Source organism: Pseudophryne corroboree, chromosome 1 (genome assembly GCF_028390025.1).
Source record: "Pseudophryne corroboree isolate aPseCor3 chromosome 1, aPseCor3.hap2, whole genome shotgun sequence".
Classification (NCBI taxonomy): domain Eukaryota; kingdom Metazoa; phylum Chordata; class Amphibia; order Anura; family Myobatrachidae; genus Pseudophryne; species Pseudophryne corroboree.
In genome coordinates this window covers 1,017,705,311-1,017,728,052 of record NC_086444.1, presented here as the reverse complement: position 1 = coordinate 1,017,728,052, position 22,742 = coordinate 1,017,705,311, and the positions used below count along the sequence as shown (strand labels likewise).

Genomic DNA, 22,742 nt, shown 5'->3' with positions numbered 1-22,742 from the left:
ACGAAAGGACTGCATTTGATAATACGGTGCTCTCTTAGGCTGTGAGGAAACATATGGCAAAAAATTTGACTTTCCAGCAGTAGCTGTGGAGACCAGGTCCGAGAGACCCTCCCCAAATAATTCCTCACCCTTGTAAGGTAAAACCTCCATATGCATTTTTGAGTCGGCATCACCTGTCCATTGCAGAGTCCACAGGTCCCTCCTGGCAGAAATTGACATAGCATTTATTCTAGAACCCAGTAGACTAATGTCTTTGAGCATCCCTCATATATAGGACAGCGTCTTTAATATGCCCCAAGGTCAACAATATAGTATCCTTGTCTAAGGTATCAAATTCCTCAGATAAGGTATCCGTCCATGCTGCTACAGCACTACACACCCAGGCCGACGCGATCGCCGGCCTCAGCAAGGTACCCGAATGTGTATAAATGGACTTCAGGGTAACCTCCTGTTTTCGATACGCAGCATCTTTGAGGGCAGCCGTATCCTGTGACGGCAGGGCTACCTTCTTGGATAAGCGTGTTAAAGCTTTGTCCACCTTAGGGGAGGATTCCCAGCGTAACCTGTCCGTTGGTGGGAAAGGATACGCCATGAGAATCCTTTTGGAGATCTGCAGTTTTCTATCTGGAGATTCCCAAGCCTTTTCACATAACTCATTTAGTTCGTGTGAGGGGGGAAAGGTTACCTCCGGCTTCTTTTCCCCATACATATGTACCCTCTTGTCAGGGACTGGGGTTTCCTCAGTGATGTGCAACACATCCTTAATTGCTATAATCATATAACGGATGGATTTAGCCAATTTAGGCTGTAACTTTGCATCATCGTAATCGACACTGGAGTCAGAATCCATGTCGGTATCTGTGTCAACAATTTGGGATAGTGGGCGCTTCTGAGACCCTGACGGCCTCTGCGACATAGGATCAGGCACGGGATGAGGCCCTGACTGTCCTGAGGCTTCAGCTTTTTCTAACCTTTTATGCAAGGAATTAACATTATCATTTAAAACCTTCCACATATCCATCCAATCAGGTGTCAGCGCCGTCGGCGGAGACACCACATTCATCTGCTCCCGCTCTGCTTCCACATAGCCTTCCTCGTCAAACATGTCGACACAAGCGTACCGACACACCACACACACAGGGAATGCCCTCTTTGAAGACAGTTCCCCCACAAGGCCCTTTGGAGAGACAGAGAGAGAGTATGCCAGCACACACCCCAGCGCTATATAACCCAGGAATAACACAGTAACTTAATGTTAACCCAGTAGCTGCTGTTTGTATTGATTTTTGCGCCTAATTATGTGCCCGCCCTCTCTTTTTACCCTCTTCTACCGTGTATCTGCAGGGGAAAGCCTGGGGAGCTTCCTCTCAGCGGAGCTGTGGAGAAAAAATGGCGCTGGTGAGTGCTGAGGAAGAAGCCCCGCCCCCTCGACGGCGGGCTTCTGTCCCGCTTAAATATGCATTTTTTTGGCTGGGGCTCATACATATATACAGTGCCCAACTGTATATATGTGTACTTTTGCCAAACGAGGTCCATATGCTGCCCAGGGCCCCCCCTCCTGCGCCCTTACAGTGACCGGAGTATGTGAGGTGTGTGGGAGCAATGGCGCACAGCTGCAGTGCTGTGCGTTACCTCAGTGAAGAACTGAGTCTTCTGCCGCCGATTTCGAAGTCTTCTTGCTTCTCATACTCACCCGGCTTCTGTCTTCCGGCTCTGCGAGGGAGACGGCGGCGCGGCTCTGGGATCGGACGGCGAGGGTGAGATCCTGCGTACGATCCCTCTGGAGCTAATGGTGTCCAGTAGCCTAAGAAGCAGGACCTAGCTTCAGAGAGTAGGGCTGCTTCTCTCCCCTCTCCAACGATGCAGGGAGTCTGTTGCCAGCAGAGCTCCCTGAAAATAAAAAACCTAAAACAAAATACTTTCTCTCCGCAAACTCAGGAGAGCTCACTGAAAAGCACCCAGCTCGCTCTGGGCACAGTATCAAACTGAGGAGGGGCATAGAGGGAGGAGCCAGAGCACACCAGATCCTAAATTCTTTCTTAAAGTGCCCATGTCTCCTGTGGAGCCCGTCTATCCCCATGGTCCTTACGGAGTCCCCAGCATCCACTAGGACATTAGAGAAATGTATTTAGTGTAATGAAATCCATTTAGAATTGTTGAATTACCGGTAACAATTTAAAAACAAAAATCTGGTAGGTGAAAACATAATCCCTACATCCCACCTCTCTCCTTTAGGCTTTTCAAAATGTATTCAATACACCCTCACAGCAATAGAATAACATTTAAGTACAACTGTTGGGTCTGTAAGCTTTAATATTTTATGGTACATGGGTGTTTTTACACAAGTCTTTGTTTTCACTTTGGAGCATACAAAACTGGGCTTTGATCAATTATTATGGGAAAAGAAATATCTACAGCTATGTAAAACTACAGCTTGTTTACGCTATGAAAAGTTCTGCACCCACTAACAATTAAAAGGCTGGATTAACCTTTTGCCTATAAAAACTAGCTACCTGGTAAACCTACATGTTCCCCAATACACCTCTGCGAGTCTACGGAAAATTTGTATTTTCTTACATGCATAAGACTTGAAGGAAAAGCCAACCCTGGTCCTCGAGAGCCACCAATAGTTCTTGTTTTCCAGGCCACATGTGGATCTGCAGAATGTGTCGGTTAGGAATGAAAGCACAACATATGTTTAAAAATGTGGCAGTGAAGCGGGACACACACTATACAATTATCTGGCAGATCGGCAAGATCTGGCTGGTTGGAATGAAAATCTGGTAATGGATGAGAGCAAATGACAATTATCCATTTGCTCCTAAACACTGGAAAACAGGCAAAAATTGTTGTTCATACAAATTGGTTAATTACGTGATTTAATCAATTTGTCTGAACGGCAGTTTTGTCCGCTTGCCTGTGTTCGGGAGCAAATGGTGGATTGTCATCTGCTCTCATCCATTACCAGATTGTCATTCCAACCAGCCAGATCTGGCAGATGATCTGCCAGATAACTGTATAGTGTATGCCCAGCTTTAGTAATGACTACACCTGTACACCAGCTAGGTGGTCGGAAAACGTGAACAGCTAGTAGCTCTCGAGAACCGGGCTGGCTACACCTGCATAACAGCGTCATAATGTGTACATTGTCCATAGGCAAATAACCCCTAAATGGGTTCAACCATTGAGATAATGTTTCTTTCATCTGTGACATAGGGCATGCAGCCTTCAGCAGATCTCTAAGGCCGTCTGGACTAAAATGTACCTGTTTAATAATTCACAGAGCAGCATAACCATATACACACTCAAATATTTAATCATGAAGTATTTAATGTGTTACTGATCAACAAGTCAATTTGCATATTAAGGCAATAAGAATTAATGGTTAATGTATACAATGCATTCTTTTGGATATATTGCATCACACAACAAAAGGGCTGCATCCACTGTGTGCTGGAGACAGACGCACTATACAAAACAGTATGTACAATAAAGAAATTACCTAATGGGGGAGCTAACAATTCTATTTGGTACTGTATGGTCAGTCTTATGTTTCTTCAGTTGGTGAATCAATGAGCAAGTGCCAGCATTTGTATTACCGTCCACGGCATTTAAAGGTGTCCACTGATCATTTTCACTGATTCTTCTCTTATTGGAGGCACTGTGCATGTTACTGTAATTGTTACTGATGGATATCTCTGCAGGCTGTTCTGTACTGGTACTGCTTTTTGAACTGAAGTCACTTAGTACCAAAGTCGTATGCCCAAAAGATGTTTTCCTGTTTATCTTCACTTCAGAGACGGGTTTTCCAAAACTGTTACATGGATACTTGACTAGGTCAGTGTCACAGCTGACATTTTCATTTGTTAAAACTTGAATGAGAAAAAGGGAACAAACAAAAAAAAATAAAGAGATTTATCCAAATGACTCTAAAATAAGATTTTACTTACCGATAAATCTATTTCTCATAGTCCGTAGTGGATGCTGGGACTCCGTAAGGACCATGGGGAACAGCGGCTCCGCAGGAGACAGGGCACAAAATAAAAGCTTAAGGATCAGGTGGTGTGCACTGGCTCCTCCCCCCATGACCCTCCTCCAAGCCTCAGTTAGGATACTGTGCCCGGACGAGCGTACATAATAAGGAAGGATATTGAATCCCGGGTAAGACTCATACCAGCCACACCAATCACACCGTACAACTTGTGATCTGAACCCAGTTAACAGTATGATAAACAATAATAACCCGAATTTTTGTAACAATAACTATATACAAGTATTGCAGACAATCCGCACTAGGGATGGGCGCCCAGCATCCACTACGGACTATGAGAAATAGATTTATCGGTAAGTAAAATCTTATTTTCTCTGACGTCCTAGTGGATGCTGGGACTCCGTAAGGACCATGGGGATTATACCAAAGCTCCCAAACGGGCGGGAGAGTGCGGATGACTCTGCAGCACCGAATGAGAGAACTCCAGGTCCTCCTCAGCCAGGGTATCAAATTTGTAGAATTTAGCACACGTGTTTGCCCCTGACCAAGTAGCTGCTCGGCAAAGTTGTAAAGCCGAGACCCCTCGGGCAGCCGCCCAAGATGAGCCCACTTTCCTTGTGGAATGGGCTTTTACTGATTTTGGCTGTGGCAATCCTGCCACAGAATGTGCAAGCTGAATTGTACTACAAATCCAACGAGCAATCGTCTGCTTAGAAGCAGGAGCACCCAGTTTGTTAGGTGCATACAGGATAAACAGCGAGTCAGATTTTCTGACTCCAGCCGTCCTGGAAACATATATTTTCAAGGCCCTGACAACGTCAAGCAACTTAGAGTCCTCTAAGTCCCTGGTAGCCGCAGGTACCACAATAGGTTGGTTCATGTGAAATGCAGAAACCACCTTAGGTAGAAATTGAGGACGAGTCCTCAATTCCGCCCTGTCAGAATGAAAAATTAAGTAAGGGCTTTTATATGATAAAGCCGCCAATTCTGACACACGCCTGGCTGAAGCCAAGGCTAACAGCATCGACACCTTCCATGTGAGATATTTTAAGTCCACAGTGGAAAGTGGTTCAAACCAATGTGACTTTAGAAAACTCAACACCACATTGAGATCCCAAGGTGCCACTGGAGGCACAAAAGGAGGCTGTATGTGCAGCACCCCTTTTACAAATGTCTGAACTTCAGGTACTGAAGCCAGTTCTTTTTGGAAGAAAATCGACAGGGCCGAAATTTGAACCTTAATGGACCCTAATTTTAGGCCCATAGACAGTCCTGTTTGCAGGAAATGAAGGAAACGACCCAGTTGAAATTCCTCTGTAGGGGCCCTCTTGGCCTCACACCACGCAACATATTTACGCCAAATGCGGTGATAATGTTTTGCGGTTACGTCCTTCCTGGCTTTGACCAGAGTAGGAATGACTTCTTCTGGAATGCCTTTTTCCCTCAGGATCCGGCGTTCAACCGCCATGCCGTCAAACGCAGCCGCGGTAAGTCTTGAAACAGACAAGGCCCCTGCAGTAGCAGGTCCTGTCTTAGAGGTAGAGGCCACGGTTCGTCCGTGAGCATCTCTTGAAGTTCCGGGTACCAAGTCCTTCTTGGCCAATCCGGGACCACGAGTATAGTTCTTACTCCTCTCCTTCTTATGATTCTCAGTACTTTTGGTATGAGAGGCAGAGGAGGGAACACATACACTGACTGGTACACCCACGGCGTTACCAGAGCGTCCACTGCTATTGCCTGAGGGTCCCTTGACCTGGCGCAATATCTGTCCAGTTTTTTGTTTAGACGTGACGCCATCATGTCCACCTTTGGTTTTTCCCAACGGTTTACAATCAGGTGGAAGACTTCTGGGTGAAGTCCCCACTCTCCCGGGTGAAGGTCGTGTCTGCTGAGAAAGTCTGCTTCCCAGTTGTCCACTCCCGGAATGAACACTGCTGACAGTGCTATCACATGATTTTCCGCCCAGCGAAGAATCCTTGCAGCTTCTGCCATTGCCCTCCTGCTTCTCGTGCCGCCCTGTCTGTTTACGTGGGCGACTGACGTGATGTTGTCCGATTGGATCAACACCGCCTGACCCTGAAGCAGAGGTTTTGCTTGACTTAGGGCATTGTAAATGGCCCTTAGTTCCAGAATGTTTATATGAAGAGATGTTTCCATGCTTGACCACAAGCCCTGGAAATTCCTTCCCTGTGTGACTGCTCCCCAGCCTCTCAGGCTGGCATCCGTGGTTACCAGGATCCAATCCTGAATGCCAAATCTGCGGCCCTCTAGTAGATGAGCACTCTGCAGCCACCACAGGAGAGACACCCTTGTCCTTGGCGACAGGGTTATCCGCTGATGCATCTGCAGATGCGATCCGGACCATTTGTCCAGTAGATCCCACTGAAATGTTCTTGCATGGAATCTTCCGAATGGAATCGCTTCGTAAGAAGCCACCATTTTTCCCAGGACCCTCGTGCACTGATGCACTGAGACCTGGCCTGGTTTTAGGAGGTTCCTGACTAGCTCGGATAACTCCCTGGCCTTCTCCTCCGGGAGAAACACCTTCTTCTGGACTGTGTCCAGAATCATTCCTAGGAACAGTAGACGTGTCGTTGGAATCAGCTGCGATTTTGGAATATTTAGAATCCACCCGTGCTGACGTAACACTACCTGAGATAGTGCTACTCCGACTTCTAACTGTTCCCTGGATCTTGCCCTTATCAGGAGATCGTCTAAGTAAGGGATAATTAAAATGCCTTTTCTTCGTAGAAGAATCATCATTTCGGCCATTACCTTGGTAAAGACCCGAGGTGCCGTGGACAATCCAAACGGCAGCGTCTGAAACTGATAATGACAGTTTTGTACTACAAACCTGAGGTACCCTTGGTGAGAAGGGTATATTGGGACGTGGAGATAAGCATCTTTGATGTCCAGAGACACCATATAGTCCCCTTCTTCCAGGTTCGCTATCACTGCTCTGAGTGACTCCATCTTGAATTTGAACCTTTTTATGTAAGTGTTCAAGGATTTCAGATTTAAAATTGGTCTCACCGAGCCGTCCGGCTTCGGTACCACAAACAGCGTGGAATAATACCCCTTTCCTTGTTGCAGGAGGGGTACCTTGATTATCACCTGCTGGGAATACAGCTTGTGAATGGCTTCCAAAACTGCCTCCCTGTCGGAGGGAGACTTTGGTAAAGCAGACTTCAGGAACCGACGAGGGGGAAACGCCTCGAATTCCAGTTTGTACCCTTGCGATACTACCTGTAGAATCCAGGGATCCACTTGCGAGTGAGCCCACTGCGCGTTGAAATTCTTGAGACGGGCCCCCACCATATCTGAGTCTGCTTGTAAAGCCCCAGCGTCATGCTGAAGACTTGGCAGAAGCAGGGGAGGGCTTCTGCTCCTGTGAAGCGGCTGCATGGTGCAGTCTTTTTCCTCTTCCTCTGCCCCGGGGCAGAAAAGAGTGGCCTTTTGCTCGCTTGTACTTATGGGAACGAAAGGACTGAGTTTGAAAAGACGGTGTCTTTTTCTGCTGATGTGGAGTGACCTGGGGTAAAAAGGTGGATTTTCCAGCCGTTGCCGTGGCCACCAGGTCCGATAGACCAGCCCCAAATAACTCCTCCCCTTTATACGGCAATACTTCCATGTGCCGTTTGGAATCCGCATCCCCTGACCACTGTCGCGTCCATAACGCTCTTCTGGCAGAGATGGACATAGCACTTACTCTTGATGCCAGGGTGCAAATATCCCTCTGTGCATCACGCATATATAGTAATGCATCCTTTAAATGTTCTATAGTTAACAAAATATTGTCCCTATCCAGGGTATCAATATTCTCAGTCAGGGAATCCGACCATGCGACTCCAGCACTGCACATCCAGGCTGAGGCGATTGCTGGTCGCAGTATAACACCAGTATGTGTGTATATACTTTTTAGGATATTTTCCAGCCTTCTATCAGCTGGTTCTTTGAGGGTGGCCGTATCAGGAGACGGTAACGCTACTTGTTTAGATAAACGTGTGAGCGCCTTTTCTACCCCAGGGGGTGTTTCCCAACGCGCCCTAACCTCTGGCGGGAAGGGATATAATGCTAATAATTTTTTAGAAATTAGCTGTTTTTTTATCGGGGGAAACCCACGCTTTTTCACACACCTCATTTATTTCCTCTGACTCAGGAAAAACTATTGGTAGTTTTTTCTCACCCCACATAATACCCTTCTTTGTGGTACTTGTAGTGTCAGAAAGGTTCAATGCCTCTTTCATTGCCGTGATCATGTAACGTGTGGCCCTACTGGACATTACGTTTGTCTCGTCACCGTCGACACTAGACTCAGTATCTGTGTCAGGGTCTGTGTCGACCCACTGAGGTAACGGGCGTTTTAGCGCCCCTGACGGTGTCTGAGACGCCTGGACAGGCACTAATTGATTTGCCGGCTGTCTCATGTCGTCAACAGTTTTTTGCAAATTGCTGACATTATCACTTAATTGTTTAAATACAATCATCCAGTCAGGTGTCGACTCCCTAGGGGGTGACATCACCAACACAGGCAACTGCTCCGCCTCCACATCATTTTCCTCCTCATACATGTCGACACACGCGTACCGACACACAGCACACACACCGGGAATGCTCTGATAGAGGACAGGACCCCACTTAGCCCTTTGGAGAGACAGAGGGAGAGTCTGCCAGCACACACCCAGCGCTATATATATATACAGGGATAACCTTATATAAGTGTTATTCCCTTATAGCTGCTGTTATTATCGTTATTTGCTGCCAAAAATGCCCCCCCTTCTCTTTTTTACCCTGATTCTGAAGCAGGACTGCAGGGGAGAGTCAGGGAGCCGTCTTTCCAGGGGAGCTGTGAGGGAAAATGGCGCTTGTGTGCTGAGGAGATAGGCTCCGCCCCTTCACGACGTCCTTATCTCCCGCTTTTTTGTGTAAAAATGGCAGGGGATTAAAATACATCCATATAGCCCAGGAGCTATATGTGATGTATTCTTTTTGCCACCTAAGGTATATTGTTATATTGCGTCTCAGGGCGCTCCCCCCCAGCGCCCTGCACCCTCAGTGACCGGAGTGTGAAGTGTGCTGAGAGCAATGGCGCACAGCTGCGGTGCTGTGCGCTACCTTAGACTGAAGACCGGATGTCTTCTGCCGCCGATTTCACCGGACCTCTTCGTCTCTTCTGGCTCTGTAAGGGGGACGGCGGCGCGGCTCCGGTGACCCATCCAGGCTGAACCTGTGATCGTCCCTCTGGAGCTAATGTCCAGTAGCCTAAGAAACCCGATCCACTTTGCACTCAGGTGAGTCCGTTTCTTCTCCCCTTAGTCCCACGATGCAGTGAGCCTGTTGCCAGCAGGACTCACTGAAAATAAAAAAACCTAAACTAAACTTTTATTCTAAGCAGCTCAGGAGAGCCACCTAGATTGCACCCTTCTCGGCCGGGCACAAAAATCTAACTGAGGCTTGGAGGAGGGTCATGGGGGGAGGAGCCAGTGCACACCACCTGATCCTTAAGCTTTTATTTTGTGCCCTGTCTCCTGCGGAGCCGCTGTTCCCCATGGTCCTTACGGAGTCCCAGCATCCACTAGGACGTTAGAGAAATATGGATTACCAATGAACACATGGATCTAGACTGTAATCTAGGTTCCTTTATTTCCCCCCAAAACAAGTTTTAAACATATCCATGCTGACGTATGCAGGACTAAAGTAGCCACCCATGTTTATTCAACCACCTGTTCTCAAGAATGGATGTCATTAAAACCTAAGCTCTGGATGGCTTAAGACAGTGTTCCCTAACCTTGGCCTTCAAAGCAAACTATTAAGTCCAGGTTTTAAGGATATCCTTTAGCACAGATGTGTAAATCAAAATAACTGAGGTACAAATTAAGTTATCTGTACTCAAATATGGCTATAATTAAACCTGGACTGGAGTATATTACATTTACCTTCTGGTCTGGAGGTAAGACATGCATCACATTTCTTGTCTGATGGTTTATTGATGAGAGTGCAGACTGTACATGACCAGTGCTCTTCCTCACGCTTGCTCACATGTTCTAAAGACTCTTGTCTACATGCCCATCCAATCATACTATTTCGTTTTGGGAGTAGACTGAGAAAGACAAATACAAGGTGCAAGGTCATATTTGCAGGAGTTCAAAGCAATTTTATGTAGCATGAAACCACTCACAAAAGAATTTCTCTTCTTTATCAAGAAAACAAAGCATTAAAAATAGGATTTTAATTATCTACCGGTAAATCCTTTTCTCGTAGTCCATAAGGGAGATTGAGGGAATCTAGGCCCTCATTCTGAGTTGATCGCTCGCTAGCTGTTTTTAGCAGCAGTGCACAAGCTAAGCCGCCGCCCTCTGGGAGTGTATCTAAGCTTAGCAGATGTGCGACCGAAATGTTAGCAGAACAGTGCTGACATTTTTTTCAAGCAGTTTCAGAGTGGCCTACTCCTTCCTTGCGATCACGTCAGTCTGTTTAGTTCCTGCTTTGACGTCACAAAAACGCCCTGCGTTCGGCCAGCCACTCCCCCATTTCCCCAGGCACACCTGCGTTTTTACCTGACACGCCTGCATTTTTTAGCACACTCCCGGAAAACGGCCTGTTACCACCCAGAAACACCCCATTCCTGTCAATCACTCACCGATCAGCAGAGCGACTGAAAACCGTCGCTCAACCTTGTGTAAAACTGCATAGTTTTTTTTTAAAGTACTTCACGCGTGCGCACTGCGGCCAGTACGCATGCGCAGAAATGCCGATTTTTAGCCTGATCGCTATGCGGCGAACAACGGCAGCTAGCGATCAACTCGGAATACCCCCCTAGTACGATGGGGTATAGACGGGGTCCAAAAGAGCCGATGCACTTTAAATTTCTTCACTGGGTATGCTGGCTCCTCCCCTCTATGCACCCTCCCACAGGCAGTTATAGGTAAAACAGTGCCCGAAGGAGAAAGGACATATATGAGAGAAGGAACATGAAAACAAAGAGTGGTGAGATTTATCCACCAGCACACGACTAACATAACAACCAGCAACGGCTGGTAACAACAGCTGAACAGGTAAACACATAACAAGAACCTGCAGAAAAGTCAACGCACTGAGTTGGGTGCCCAATATCCCTTATGGACTACGAGAAAAGGATTTACCAGTAGGTAATTAAAAATAAGATTTTACTTACCGGTAAATCTATTTCTCGTAGTCCGTAGTGGATGCCGGGCTCCGAAGGAGACAGGGCACTCCAAGAAAGAATTAGGACTACTGGTGTGCACTGGCTCCTCCCTCTATGTCCCTCCTCCAGACCTCAGTTAAGAAAACTGTGCCCGGAAGAGCTGACAGTACAAGGAAAGGATTTTGGAATCCAGGGTAAGACTCATACCAGCCACACCAATCACACCGTATAACTCGTGATAAACTTACCCAGTTAACAGTATGAACAACAACAGAGCATCAGACCAACCTCCTTGCTTTCGCAGAAGCATCATCATTTCTGCCATTACCTTGGTAAATATTCTCGGTGCCGTGGACAGACCAAACGGCAACGTCTGGAATGGGTAATGACAATCCTGTACCACAAATCTGAGGTACGCCTGATGAGGTGGATAAATAGGGACATGAAGGTCTGCATCCTTTATGTCCCGAGACACCATATAATCCCCCCCTTCCAGGCTTGCGATGACCGCTCTGAGCGATTCCATCTTGAACTTGAACCCTTTCAGGTATATGTTCAGGAATTTTAAATTCAATATGGGTCTGACCGAACCGTCCGGTTTCGGTACTACAAACATGGTCGAATAATAACCCTTTCCCTGTTGAAGGAGGGGAACCTTGACCACCACCTGCTGAAGATACAAATTTGTGAATTGCAGTTAACACTGTTTCCCTCACGTGGGGGGAAGCCGGCAGGGCCGTCGGTGAGGGGGCATCTTCACAAAGTCCAGCTTGCATCCCTAAAAAACAATATCTATTGCCCAGGGACCTAACAGGGAGTGAACCCACTTGTGGCTGAACTTACGCAGGCGTGCCCCCACCGGGCCTAGCTCCACCTGTGGAGCCCCAGCGACATGCGGTGGATTTTTGTAGAGGCCGGGGAGGACTTCTGTTCCTGGGACCTAGCTGTGTTGTGCAGCTTCTTTCCTCTGCCTCCGCCTCTGGCAAGAAAGGACACACCTCGGACTTTCTTGTTTCTTTGTTCTAAAGGCTGCATTTGATAATGTCGCGCTTTCCTAGGCTGTGCAGGAATATAAGGCAAAACAACAGAATTACCAGCTATAGCTGTGGAGACCAGGTCCGAGAACCCTTCTCCACACATTCCTCAGCCTTCCATATGCCTCTTAAGTCGGCATCATCTGTCCATTGCATATTCTACAGGACACGTCAAGCAGAAATCGACATAGCTTTGTCTCTAGGACCCAGTATACTCATGTCTCTTTGGGCATGTTTATATATATATATATATATATATATATATATATCTCTATCTCTATATAACAGTCTGTGGGGCAGCACACCTTTTGTAAATGATGGTCCCGGTGCCAGCCGTAGAAACTCCCCAACCAGGAGTCCAAAATAAACAGCAAATGGTATCGGCAGCACACGGTGAAATAACGACACAAGGAGTCAGGATAAACTGCAACTCTATATATACATATATCTCTATATATACATAGATCTATATATATATCGACATACTAGGGTCTCAATCTCTGCTGATAAGGTACCTGTCCACTCTGCCCCAGCGCTATAAACCCATGCCGACACAATCGCCGGTCTGAGTAGTGTACCAGAATGTGCACGCTATCTGCAGGATCCCTGAGAATAGCTGTTACGACAGGTTACCTTTTGGGCAAACGTGACACCCTAGGGGAAGATTCCCATCGTATCCTGGCCCTAGTGGGGAAAGGATACTGCCTGAGAATTCTTTGTGGGAAGCTGCAGTCTCTTGTCTGGAGATTCCCGCTCTTTTTCCTCATGAGAGGAGGGAAATTTACCTCAGCTTTCTTCCCCTTAAACATGTGTACCCTTGTCAGGGACAGATGAGTCATCAGTGATATGCAAATCATCTTTTATTACAATAATCATATATTGAATACTTTTCTGCAATTTTGGCTGTAACTTTGCATTATCGTAGTCGACACTGGAGTCAATCTCCGTGTCGACATCAGTGTTTATTATTTTGGATAGTGAGCATTGAGAGACCCTGAAGGTCTCTGTGACATAGGGACAGACATGGGTAGATTTCCTGTCTGTCCTCTAATCTTTTGTGCAATAAATTCACCTCAGCACTTACACATATCCAAACAGGTGTCGGCGTTGTCGACAGACACCCTCACACACATATGTGCTCTATCTCCTCCTTAGGGGAGCCTTTTACCTCAGACATGTCGACACACACGTACCGACACCACACACACAGGGGATGCTCTATTTGAAAACAGTTCCCCCACAAGGCCCTTTGGAGAGACAGAGAGAGAGTATGCCAGCACACACCCCAGCGCTATATGACCCAGGAATCACACAGTAACGTAGTGTTAACCCAGTAGCTGCTGGATATATTGTTTTTACGACAAATTTATGTGCCCCCCCCCCCCCCCCCTCTCTTTTCACCCTCTTCTATCGTGCTTCTGCAGGGGAGAGCTTGGGGAGTTTCCTCTCAGCTGTGGAGAGAAAATGGCGCTGGTGAGTGCTGAGGAAGAAGCCCCGCCCCCTCAGCGGCGGGCTTGTCCCGAGATTTTGCGTAAAATAATGGCGGGGCTTATGCATATATACAGTGCCCAGCTGTATATATGCTCTATTTTGCCAGGAGGTACTCAATTGCTGCCGAGGGCGCCCCCCCCCTGCGCCCTGCACCCTACAGTGACCGGAGTGTGTGGGTTAGTGTGGGAGCAATGGCGCACAGCTGCAGTGCTGTGCGCTACCTCATATGAAGACAGGAGTCTTCTGCCGCCGATTTTGATGTCTTCTTGCTTCACTCGCCGGTTTCGGTCTTCTGGCTCTGCGAGGGGGACGGCGGCGCGGCTCCGGGAACGGACGACCAAGGTTGAGTTCCTGTGTTCGATCCCTCTGGAGCTAATGGTGTCCAGTAGCCTAAGAAGCGCAACCTATCCGCAGTTAGTAGGTTTGCTTCTCTCCCCTCAGTCCCACGTAGCAGAGAGTCTGTTGCCAGCAGATCTCTCTGAAAATAAAAAATCCTAATAAAATACTTTCTTATTAGCAAGCTCAGGAGAGCTCACTAAAGTGCACCCAGCTCTGACCGGGCACAGATTCTAACTGAGGTCTGGAGGAGGGACATAGAGGGAGGAGCCAGTGCACACCAGTAGTCCTAATTCTTTCTTGGAGTGCCCTGTCTCCTGCGGAGTCCGTCTATTCCCCATGGTCCTTACGGAGTCCCCAGCATCCACTAGGACGTTAGAGAAATCCTATTTTCTCTAGCATCCATAAGGGATATTGGGGGAATCTAGTACGATGGGGGACGTCCCAAAGCTTCCAAAAAGTGCGGTAACGTACAGAGACTTCTGCAGCACTGCCTGCCCAAAATGAGTAGCCTCTTTGGCCAGGGTATCAAACTTGTAGAATTTTAAAAAAGTGTTCTTCCCTGCCCAGGTAGCAGCTCGGCACAGTTGCAAGGCCGAGATTCCAAGGGCAGCCGCCCAGGAAGACCCAACTGATATTGTATGTGAGCCTTCAGAGACTTAGGACCAGGTAAGGCTGCCGACACATACGCCTGTTGGATAGTAAGTCTAAGCCAACGAGCAATGGACTGCTTCGAAGCAGGACAACCCTTTTTCTCTTACGTCCTAGAGGATGCTGGAGTCCACATTAGTACCATGGGGTATAGACAGGTCCACCAGGAGCCATTGGCACTTTAAGAGTTTGAGTGTGAGTTGGCTACTCCCTCTACGCCCCTCCTACCAGACTCAGTTTAGAAAATGTGCCCGGCGGAGCCGGTCACAGCTAGGGAAGCTCTGCAGAGCTTCTTTAGTAAAGTTGTTTTTTAGAGTTTATTATTTTACAGGGAGGCTGCTGGCAACAGCCTCCCTGCTTCGTGGGACTAAGGGGAGGTAGTGTCCGCCCTGCGGGGTCTGAGCCACTATCTCTGCTGACAGGACACTGAGCTCCTGAGGGGAGAGATCTTTCCCCGCCACAGGGGACCACTTACCCCAGCAGCATTCCGCCACCCCCTTACAGAGCCGAAGATAAGTGGCGAGTGAGTCACCGACCCCCCTAGCAAGCGGGGGGCCAGTGTAAAGATGGCGGCAACAGGGTAGGAGCGCAGTACTAACTGCGCTCCGGAGGCTCAGCGGTACTTAGTGCGGCGCTGTGAGGGGCGCCCTGAGCCAGCGCCTGAACTGCTCAGCAAGCCTGTCGGGGTCCGTGGATCTCAGCCAGCATTTTACCTCAGGCTAGAATAATCCTTGTGAAGAGCGGGAAGACAGCGCCATTTTGGGGGCGGAGCTTCTCAGAGCGGACCCAGCAGCGTTCAGCGCCATTTTCCTGCCTGCACAGCGCTGTCCAGGAAGAGCAAGTCCCTCCACAGCAACTCCAGCTATCTCTCACGGTACCAGGGGGTTGTAGAAGGGGGGAGAGGCTGCATTAAGACTGTGTAACCGATTAAGGTGCAGTCAGCGCTAGTAGCGGTCTCTCTTTACATTAAAAGCGCTGTGTGTGTGTTGGCTCCAATCTCTGAGTCTCTCTTGCCATTCTTGGGGGTGAAAGTGTGTGTGTGTGTGTGTGTGTGTGTGTGTGTGTGTGTGTGTGTGTGTGTGTGTGTGTGTGTGTGTGTGTGTGTGTGTGTGTGTGTGAGATGTCTGTGGTCTCCATTAAGCTATGAACAGGGACTCTGCGTCATATGCTGTAGAGCATATGTCCTCTCAGGATGATCCCATTCCATGTAATCAGGATTGCACTGGTTTAGCACAGATACCAGCAAGGAAGCCTGAGTGGTTATCATCTATCAAATCTATGATTTCTCAGATTTCAAATAGGGTTGAACAAAATGAATCTGCAACTCAGGCTTTACAGAACTCTATGGCAGTTTGGCCCAGTTCTGGTACCTCAGGGCTCCCCGCTGTATATTCACATAAACGTGCTCTTGCGCAGATCATGCAGGATGATACGGATACAGATTCTGACACTGACGACGGTGACGGGGATGTGTTGCAGGGGTCAGCATCTCTTGCTAAAGGGGTGCAGTTGATGATAGAGGCTATTAGAGATGTGTTGAATATTGCTTATACAACACCCGAGCAGGCTGAGGAGGCTTACTTCACTGAAAATAAGAAAGCCTCGCTAACCTTCCCTGCGTCAAAGGAATTAAATGCTATTTTTGAAAAGGCTTGGGAAAACCCGGGTAAAAAAAATTCCACATACCTAAAAGGGTTCTGGTGTCATTTCCTTTCCCGGTAGAGGATAGGAAAAAATGGGAAAACCTGCCTATTGTTGATGCCTCAGTATACAGACTCTCAAAAAAGGTGGTTTTACCTGTTCCAGGATCTACCGCCTTGAAAGAGCCGGCTGATCGTAAAAATTGATAATACGCTCTAACCCATGTACACGGATTCTAGGGCAATACTACGTCCCACTATTGCCAGTGCTTGGATTGCCAAAGCTATAGTAAAGTGGTCAGGCACGTTACTTGAAGACTTGGATACTATGGAGAAATGTGATGTTGAATTATTTTTATGTAACATTCAGGATTCGGCAGGATTTCTGGTAGAATCCATGAAAGACCTGGGTTCCATGGCTGCGGGAATTTTATTCCATGTCTGTATCAGCTCGTCGAGGGCTGTGGTTGCGCCAGTGGTCTACCGACGCGGAATCCAGGAGAAGTGTGGAGACCCTACCCTCTTTGGGGAAGCGTTAGATGCGCGGATCTCCACGGCTACGGCTGGTAAGTCACCTTTTCTTCCCTCAGAGACACCTGCGTTGAAGAAAACCTTTTCTTCAGCTACATCACAGCCCTTTCGGCCTACCAAGCCGTCCAACACCTTGTTTTGGGGAGGTAGGCCCAAGTCCAAGAAACCTGCGGCTGCAGGTTCCCAAGAACAGAAACCTTCTTCAGGTACACCAAAGTCCTCCGCATGACGGTGGACTGCACGCCCCGGAGGTGGGGCCGGTGGGAGCGAGACTCAGGCATTTCAGTCACGTCTGGGTGTCATCCGTCCTGGACCCCTGGGTGCAAGATAGTGTGTCCCAGGTGTACACGCTGGAATTTCAAAATCTCCCTCCTCACCGATTTTTCAAATTAGGCTTGCCAGCGGACAGGACTGTCCTGCAAGAAGCCGTCCAGAAGTTGGTGGAGGCACAGGTCATTGTGCCAGTACCACCTCATATGCAAAACAACCACCTTTTCGTGGTACCGAAACCGGATGGTTTGGTCAGGCCCATTCTGAACTTAAAATCACTAAACCCCTTTCTGAGGGAGTTCAAGTTCAAAATTGAGTCTCTAAGGGCAGTGATATCAGATCTGGAGGAGGGGGAATTCCTGGTATCCCTGGATATCAAGGATGCGTACCTTCACATTCCGATTTGGTTGCCACATCAAGCCTCATCTTCGATTCGCACTGTTTGACTGTCATTTTCAGTTCCAGGTCCTACCATTCGGCCTCTCCACAGCACCGAGGGTATTCACCAAGGTGATGGCTGAAATTATGATTCTCCTCCGCAGACAGGGGGTGAACATAATTCCGTATCTGGATGATCTGTTGATAAAGGCATCAACCAAGGAGAAGCTGTTACGGTCCATAGCTCTCACGACCCAGCTTCTCAGGGAACATGGTTGGATCCTGAATCTTCTAAAATGACATTTGGAACCAACCAGGAGGTTGTCCTTTCTGGGAATGATCCTCGACACGGAAGTGCAGAGGGTGTTTCTTACAGAGGAAAAAGCGTTGGTGCTTCAAACAATGGTCCGGGATGTCCTGAAGCCAACCCGGGTGTCTGTTCATCAGTGCATTCGCCTTCTGGGAAAGATGGTGGCCTCTTACGAGGCTCTGCAGTAAGGGAGGTTTCACGCTCTGTCCTTCCAACTGGATCTCCTGGACAAGTGGTCGGGATCCCATCTACACATGCACCAGAGAATACATCTGTCGCCAAAGGCCAGGATTTCACTCCTCTTGTGGCTGCAATTACCTCAGCTTCTGGAGGGCCGCAGATTCGGGATTCAGGACTGGATCCTTCTAACCACGGATGCAGGTCTCCGGGGCTGGGGCGCAGTCACTCAAGGGGAAAGCTTCCAAGGAAGGTGGTCAAGTCTGGAAGCCGGCCTGCCGATAAACAATGGAACTAAGAGCCGTCTACAACGGTCTTCTCTATGCGGCCCATCTTCTGAGAAATCGGGCCATTCAAGTGCAGTCGGACAATGCCAACGTGTTTCAATCTCTACAAGAGATCTTTGTCAAAGATCTCTTGTAGAGATTGAAACGCGTTGGAAGCAGACAGGAGCGCTTTTTTCATCATTGATGCACCATCTCCCCACCCGGATTTTGGACCCCGGATGCACCGATAAGAATTCCGTAATCTGCATGCTCAGTTGATATACACCAGGTGTCCTAACCAGGTGGTGTGATCGTACATCCTTGCTCCTTTTTAAACAAGTTTTGTCATTTGTTTATTCCTGCGGGAATATTTTATTAACTATTTTATGGAATAAATCCTTTTTGCATCGACTTTTCTGCCTGGCTATCTGGAGAATGAAAGAAACCATGCTATGATTACGAACACCTGTTAAACTGTGAGTTGGGGTACGCTGTGATTCGAAGTACCTACTAAAAGAAACCTTTATAGGCTTCATTCACCCCTAGTCACTGTGAGTTGGGGTACGCCCTTTAGACGGTCTTTTCTGACTCTATATTCACACAAAGATACCTTTATATGTTTACTACACCCATTTCCATTGTGAGTTTGGGTACGCTTTTTTTCTTTATTAAATTTTATGACGATCTGGTGGAGGCTCAACACCCATTGTCTATTTAATCAGGACCACTGGGGTGAAGTGTGATCCTGTGAAGACATACTACACCATTGTACTGTATTCTCTTACATGTCATGATTCCTGATGTGAATGGAGGATTGGAGTCCCCACCCTAAGAAGTAGAGGAAAAACGCCTTCTATTGAAACCTTTTTACACTCATAAGGGAAGGTTTGAAATTTTATCTCCCAGCGCTTGATGTTGTGTTTGCCCATTTTCTGTATCCATTTCTGTCTATAAATAGAGGTTGGTGATACCTCCAGAGCAACATATTTTTCAGCTGCAGGGTGCGCCCAAATAGATCCACTTTGTCTTTTTATTTCTGTTAATGTGACAACATTGGCTTACATAAACCGACAGCGCGGAACGAAGAGCAGAGCTGCAATGTCAGAGGTAACAAGAATAATCCTCAGGGCAGAAAAAATAAGATTTTACTCACCGGTAAATCTATTTCTCGTAGTCCGTAGTGGATGCTGGGAACTCCGTAAGGACCATGGGGAATAGCGGCTCCGCAGGAGACTGGGCACAACTAAAGAAAGCTTTAGGTCACCTGGTGTGCACTGGCTCCTCCCACTATGACCCTCCTCCAAGCCTCAGTTAGGACACTGTGCCCGGACGAGCTGACATAATAAGGAAGGATTTTGAATCCCGGGTAAGACTCATACCAGCCACACCAATCACACCGTATAACTCGTGATACTATACCCAGTTAACAGTATGAATATAACTGAGCCTCTCAACAGATGGCTCAACAATAACCCTTTAGTTAGGCAATAACTATATACAAGTATTGCAGACAATCCGCACTTGGGACGGGCGCCCAGCATCCACTACGGACTACGAGAAATAGATTTACCGGTGAGTAAAATCTTATTTTCTCTGACGTCCTAGTGGATGCTGGGAACTCCGTAAGGACCATGGGGATTATACCAAAGCTCCCAAACGGGCGGGAGAGTGCGGATGACTCTGCAGCACCGAATGAGAGAACTCCAGGTCCTCCTCAGCCAGGGTATCAATTTTGTAGAATTTAGCAAACGTGTTTGCCCCTGACCAAGTTGCAGCTCGGCAAAGTTGGAAAGCCGAGACCCCTCGGGCAGCTGCCCAAGATGAGCCCACCTTCCTTGTGGAATGGGCTTTTACAGATTTTGGCTGCGGTAGTCCAGCCGCAGAATGCGCCAGCTGAATTGTGCTACAAATCCAGCGAGCAATAGTCTGCTTAGAAGCAGGAGCACCCAGTTTGCTGGGTGCATACAGGATAAACAGCGAGTCAGTTCTCCTGACTCTAGCCGTCCTGGAAACATAATTTTTCAAGGGCCTGACTACGTCCAGTAACTTGGAATCCTCCAAGTCCCTAGTAGCCGCAGGCACTACAATAGTTGGTTCAAGTGAAAAACTGATATCACCTTAGGGAGAAACTGGGGACGAGTCCTCAATTCTGCCCTATCCATATGGAAAATCAGATAAGGACTTTTAGATGACAAAGCCGCCAATTCTGATACACGCCTGGCCGAAGCCAAGGCCAATAACATGACCACTTTCCGCGTGAGATATTTTAGATCCACGGTTTTTAGTGGCTCACACCAATGTGATTTTAAGAAACTCAACACCACGTTGAGAACCCAAGGTGCCACTGGAGGCACAACCGGGGGCTGAATATGCAGCACTCCTTTTACAATGTCTGAACTTCAGGTACTGAAGCTAGTTCTTTTTGGAAGAAAATCGACAGAGCCGAGATCTGTACCTTAATGGAGCCTAATTTTAGGCCCATAGACACTCCTGCTTGTAGGAAATGCAGAAATCGACCTAGTTGAGAAATTCCTCTGTTGGGGCCTTTTTGGCCTCACACCAAGCAACATATTTTCGCCATATGCGGTGATAATGTTTTGCAGATACATCTTTCCTGGCTTGAATCAGCGTAGGAATGACTTCCTCCGGAATGCCCTTTTCCTTTAGGATCCGGCGTTCAACCGCCATGCCGTCAAAACGTAGCCGCGGTAAGTCTTGGAACAGACAGGGCCCCTGCTGCCGCAGGTCCTGTCTGAGCGGCAGAGGCCATGGGTCCTCTGATATAATTTCTTGAAGTTCTGGGTACCAAGCTCTTCTTGGCCAATCCGGAACCACGAGTATCGTTCTTACTCCTCGCCTTCCTATTATTCTCAGTACCTTTTGTATGAGAGGCAGAGGGAGGAACACATAAACCGACTGGTAACCCACGGTGTTACCAGAGCGTCCACAGCTATCGCCTGAGGGTCCTTTGACCTGGCGCAATATCTTTTATAGCTTTTTGTTGAGGCGGGACGCCATCATGTCCACCTGTGGCCTTTCCCAATGGTGTACAATCCTTTGGAAGACTTCTGGATGAAATCCCCACTCTCCCGGGTGGAGGTCGTGTCCGCTGAGAAGATCTGCTTCCCAGTCGTCCACTCCGGGAATGAACACTGCTGACAGTGTTAACACATGATTTTCCGCCCATCGGAGAATCCTTGTGGCTTCTGCCATCGCAATCCTGCTTCTTGTGCCGCCCAGTTGGTTTACATGGGCGACTGCCGTGATGTTATCTGATTGGATCAGTACCGGCTGGTTTTGAAGCAGAGGCCTTGCCTGACTCAGGGCATTGTAAATGGCCCTCAGTTCCAGAATATTTATGTGTAGGGAAGTCACTTGACTTGACCAAAGTCCCTGGAAGTTTTTTCCTTGTGTGACTGCCCCCCAGCCTCAAAGGCTGGCATCCATGGTCACTAGGACCTAGTCCTGTATGCCGAACCTGCGGCCCTCTTGCATGGAACCTGCCGAATGGGATTGCTTCGTAGGAAGCTACCATTTTTTCCCAGGACTCGCGTGCAATGATGCACCGATACCTGTTTTTGCTTCAGGAGGTCTCTGACTAGAGATGACAGTTCCTTGGCTTTCTCCTCCGGGAGAAACACTTATTTCTGTTCTGTGTCCAGAACCATCCCCAGGAACAGTAGACGTGTCGTAGGAACCAGCTGTGACTTTGGACTGTTTAGAATCCAACCGTGCTGTTGTAGCACTTTCCAAAATAGTGCTACCCCGACTAGCAACTGCTCCTTGGACCTTGCCCTTATAAGGATATTGTCCAAGTACGGGATAATTAAAACTCCCTTTTTTCGAAGGAGTATCATCATTTTGGCCATTACCTTGGTAAACACCCTCGGTGCCATGTACAGTCCAAACGGCAGTGTCTGGACTTGGTAATGGTAATCCTGTACCACAAATCTGAGGTACTCCTGGCGAGGATGGTAAATGGGGACATGCAGGTAAGCATCCTTGATGTCCCGGGATCCCATGTAATCCCCCTCGTCCAGGCTTGCAATAACCGCCCTGAGCGATTCCATCTTGAACTTGAATTTTTTTATGTATGTGTTCAAGGATTTTAAATATAAAATGGGTCACACCGAACCATGCGGTTTCGGTACCCCAAACCGTGTGGAATAGTAACCCCGTCCTTGTTGAAGTAGGGGCACCTTGAGTATTACCTGCTGGGAATACAGCTTATTAATTGCCTCTAGCGCAGCCTCCCTGCCTGAGGGAGTTGTCGGCAAGGCATATTTGAGGAAACGGCGGGGGGGAGACATCTCGAATTCCAGCTTGTACCCCTGAAATACTACTTGAATGAAACAGGGATCCACCTGTGAGCGAGCCCACTGATCGCTGAAATTTTTGAGACGGCCCCCCACCGTACCTGGCTACACCTGTGGAGCCCCCGCGTCATGCTGTGGACTCAGAGGAAGCGAGAGAAGAATTTTGATTCTGGGAACAGGCTGACT

General features: G+C 48.0%; 1 protein-coding gene across 2 annotated transcripts in view; it reads right to left on the bottom strand.

Annotated features, from left to right (window-relative positions):
- Window positions 1–22,742, bottom strand: part of NEIL3 (nei like DNA glycosylase 3) — a 201,888-nt gene that overhangs the window by 31,403 nt on the left and 147,743 nt on the right. For both annotated transcript variants that reach the window (XM_063920666.1, XM_063920667.1), the window contains 2 exons: window positions 9,928–10,091; window positions 3,503–3,872 (listed from right to left, as the gene is read on the bottom strand). In XM_063920666.1, coding sequence (XP_063776736.1) covers window positions 3,503–3,872; window positions 9,928–10,091 — 534 coding nt within the window. The remainder of the gene's footprint in view (window positions 1–3,502; window positions 3,873–9,927; window positions 10,092–22,742) is intronic.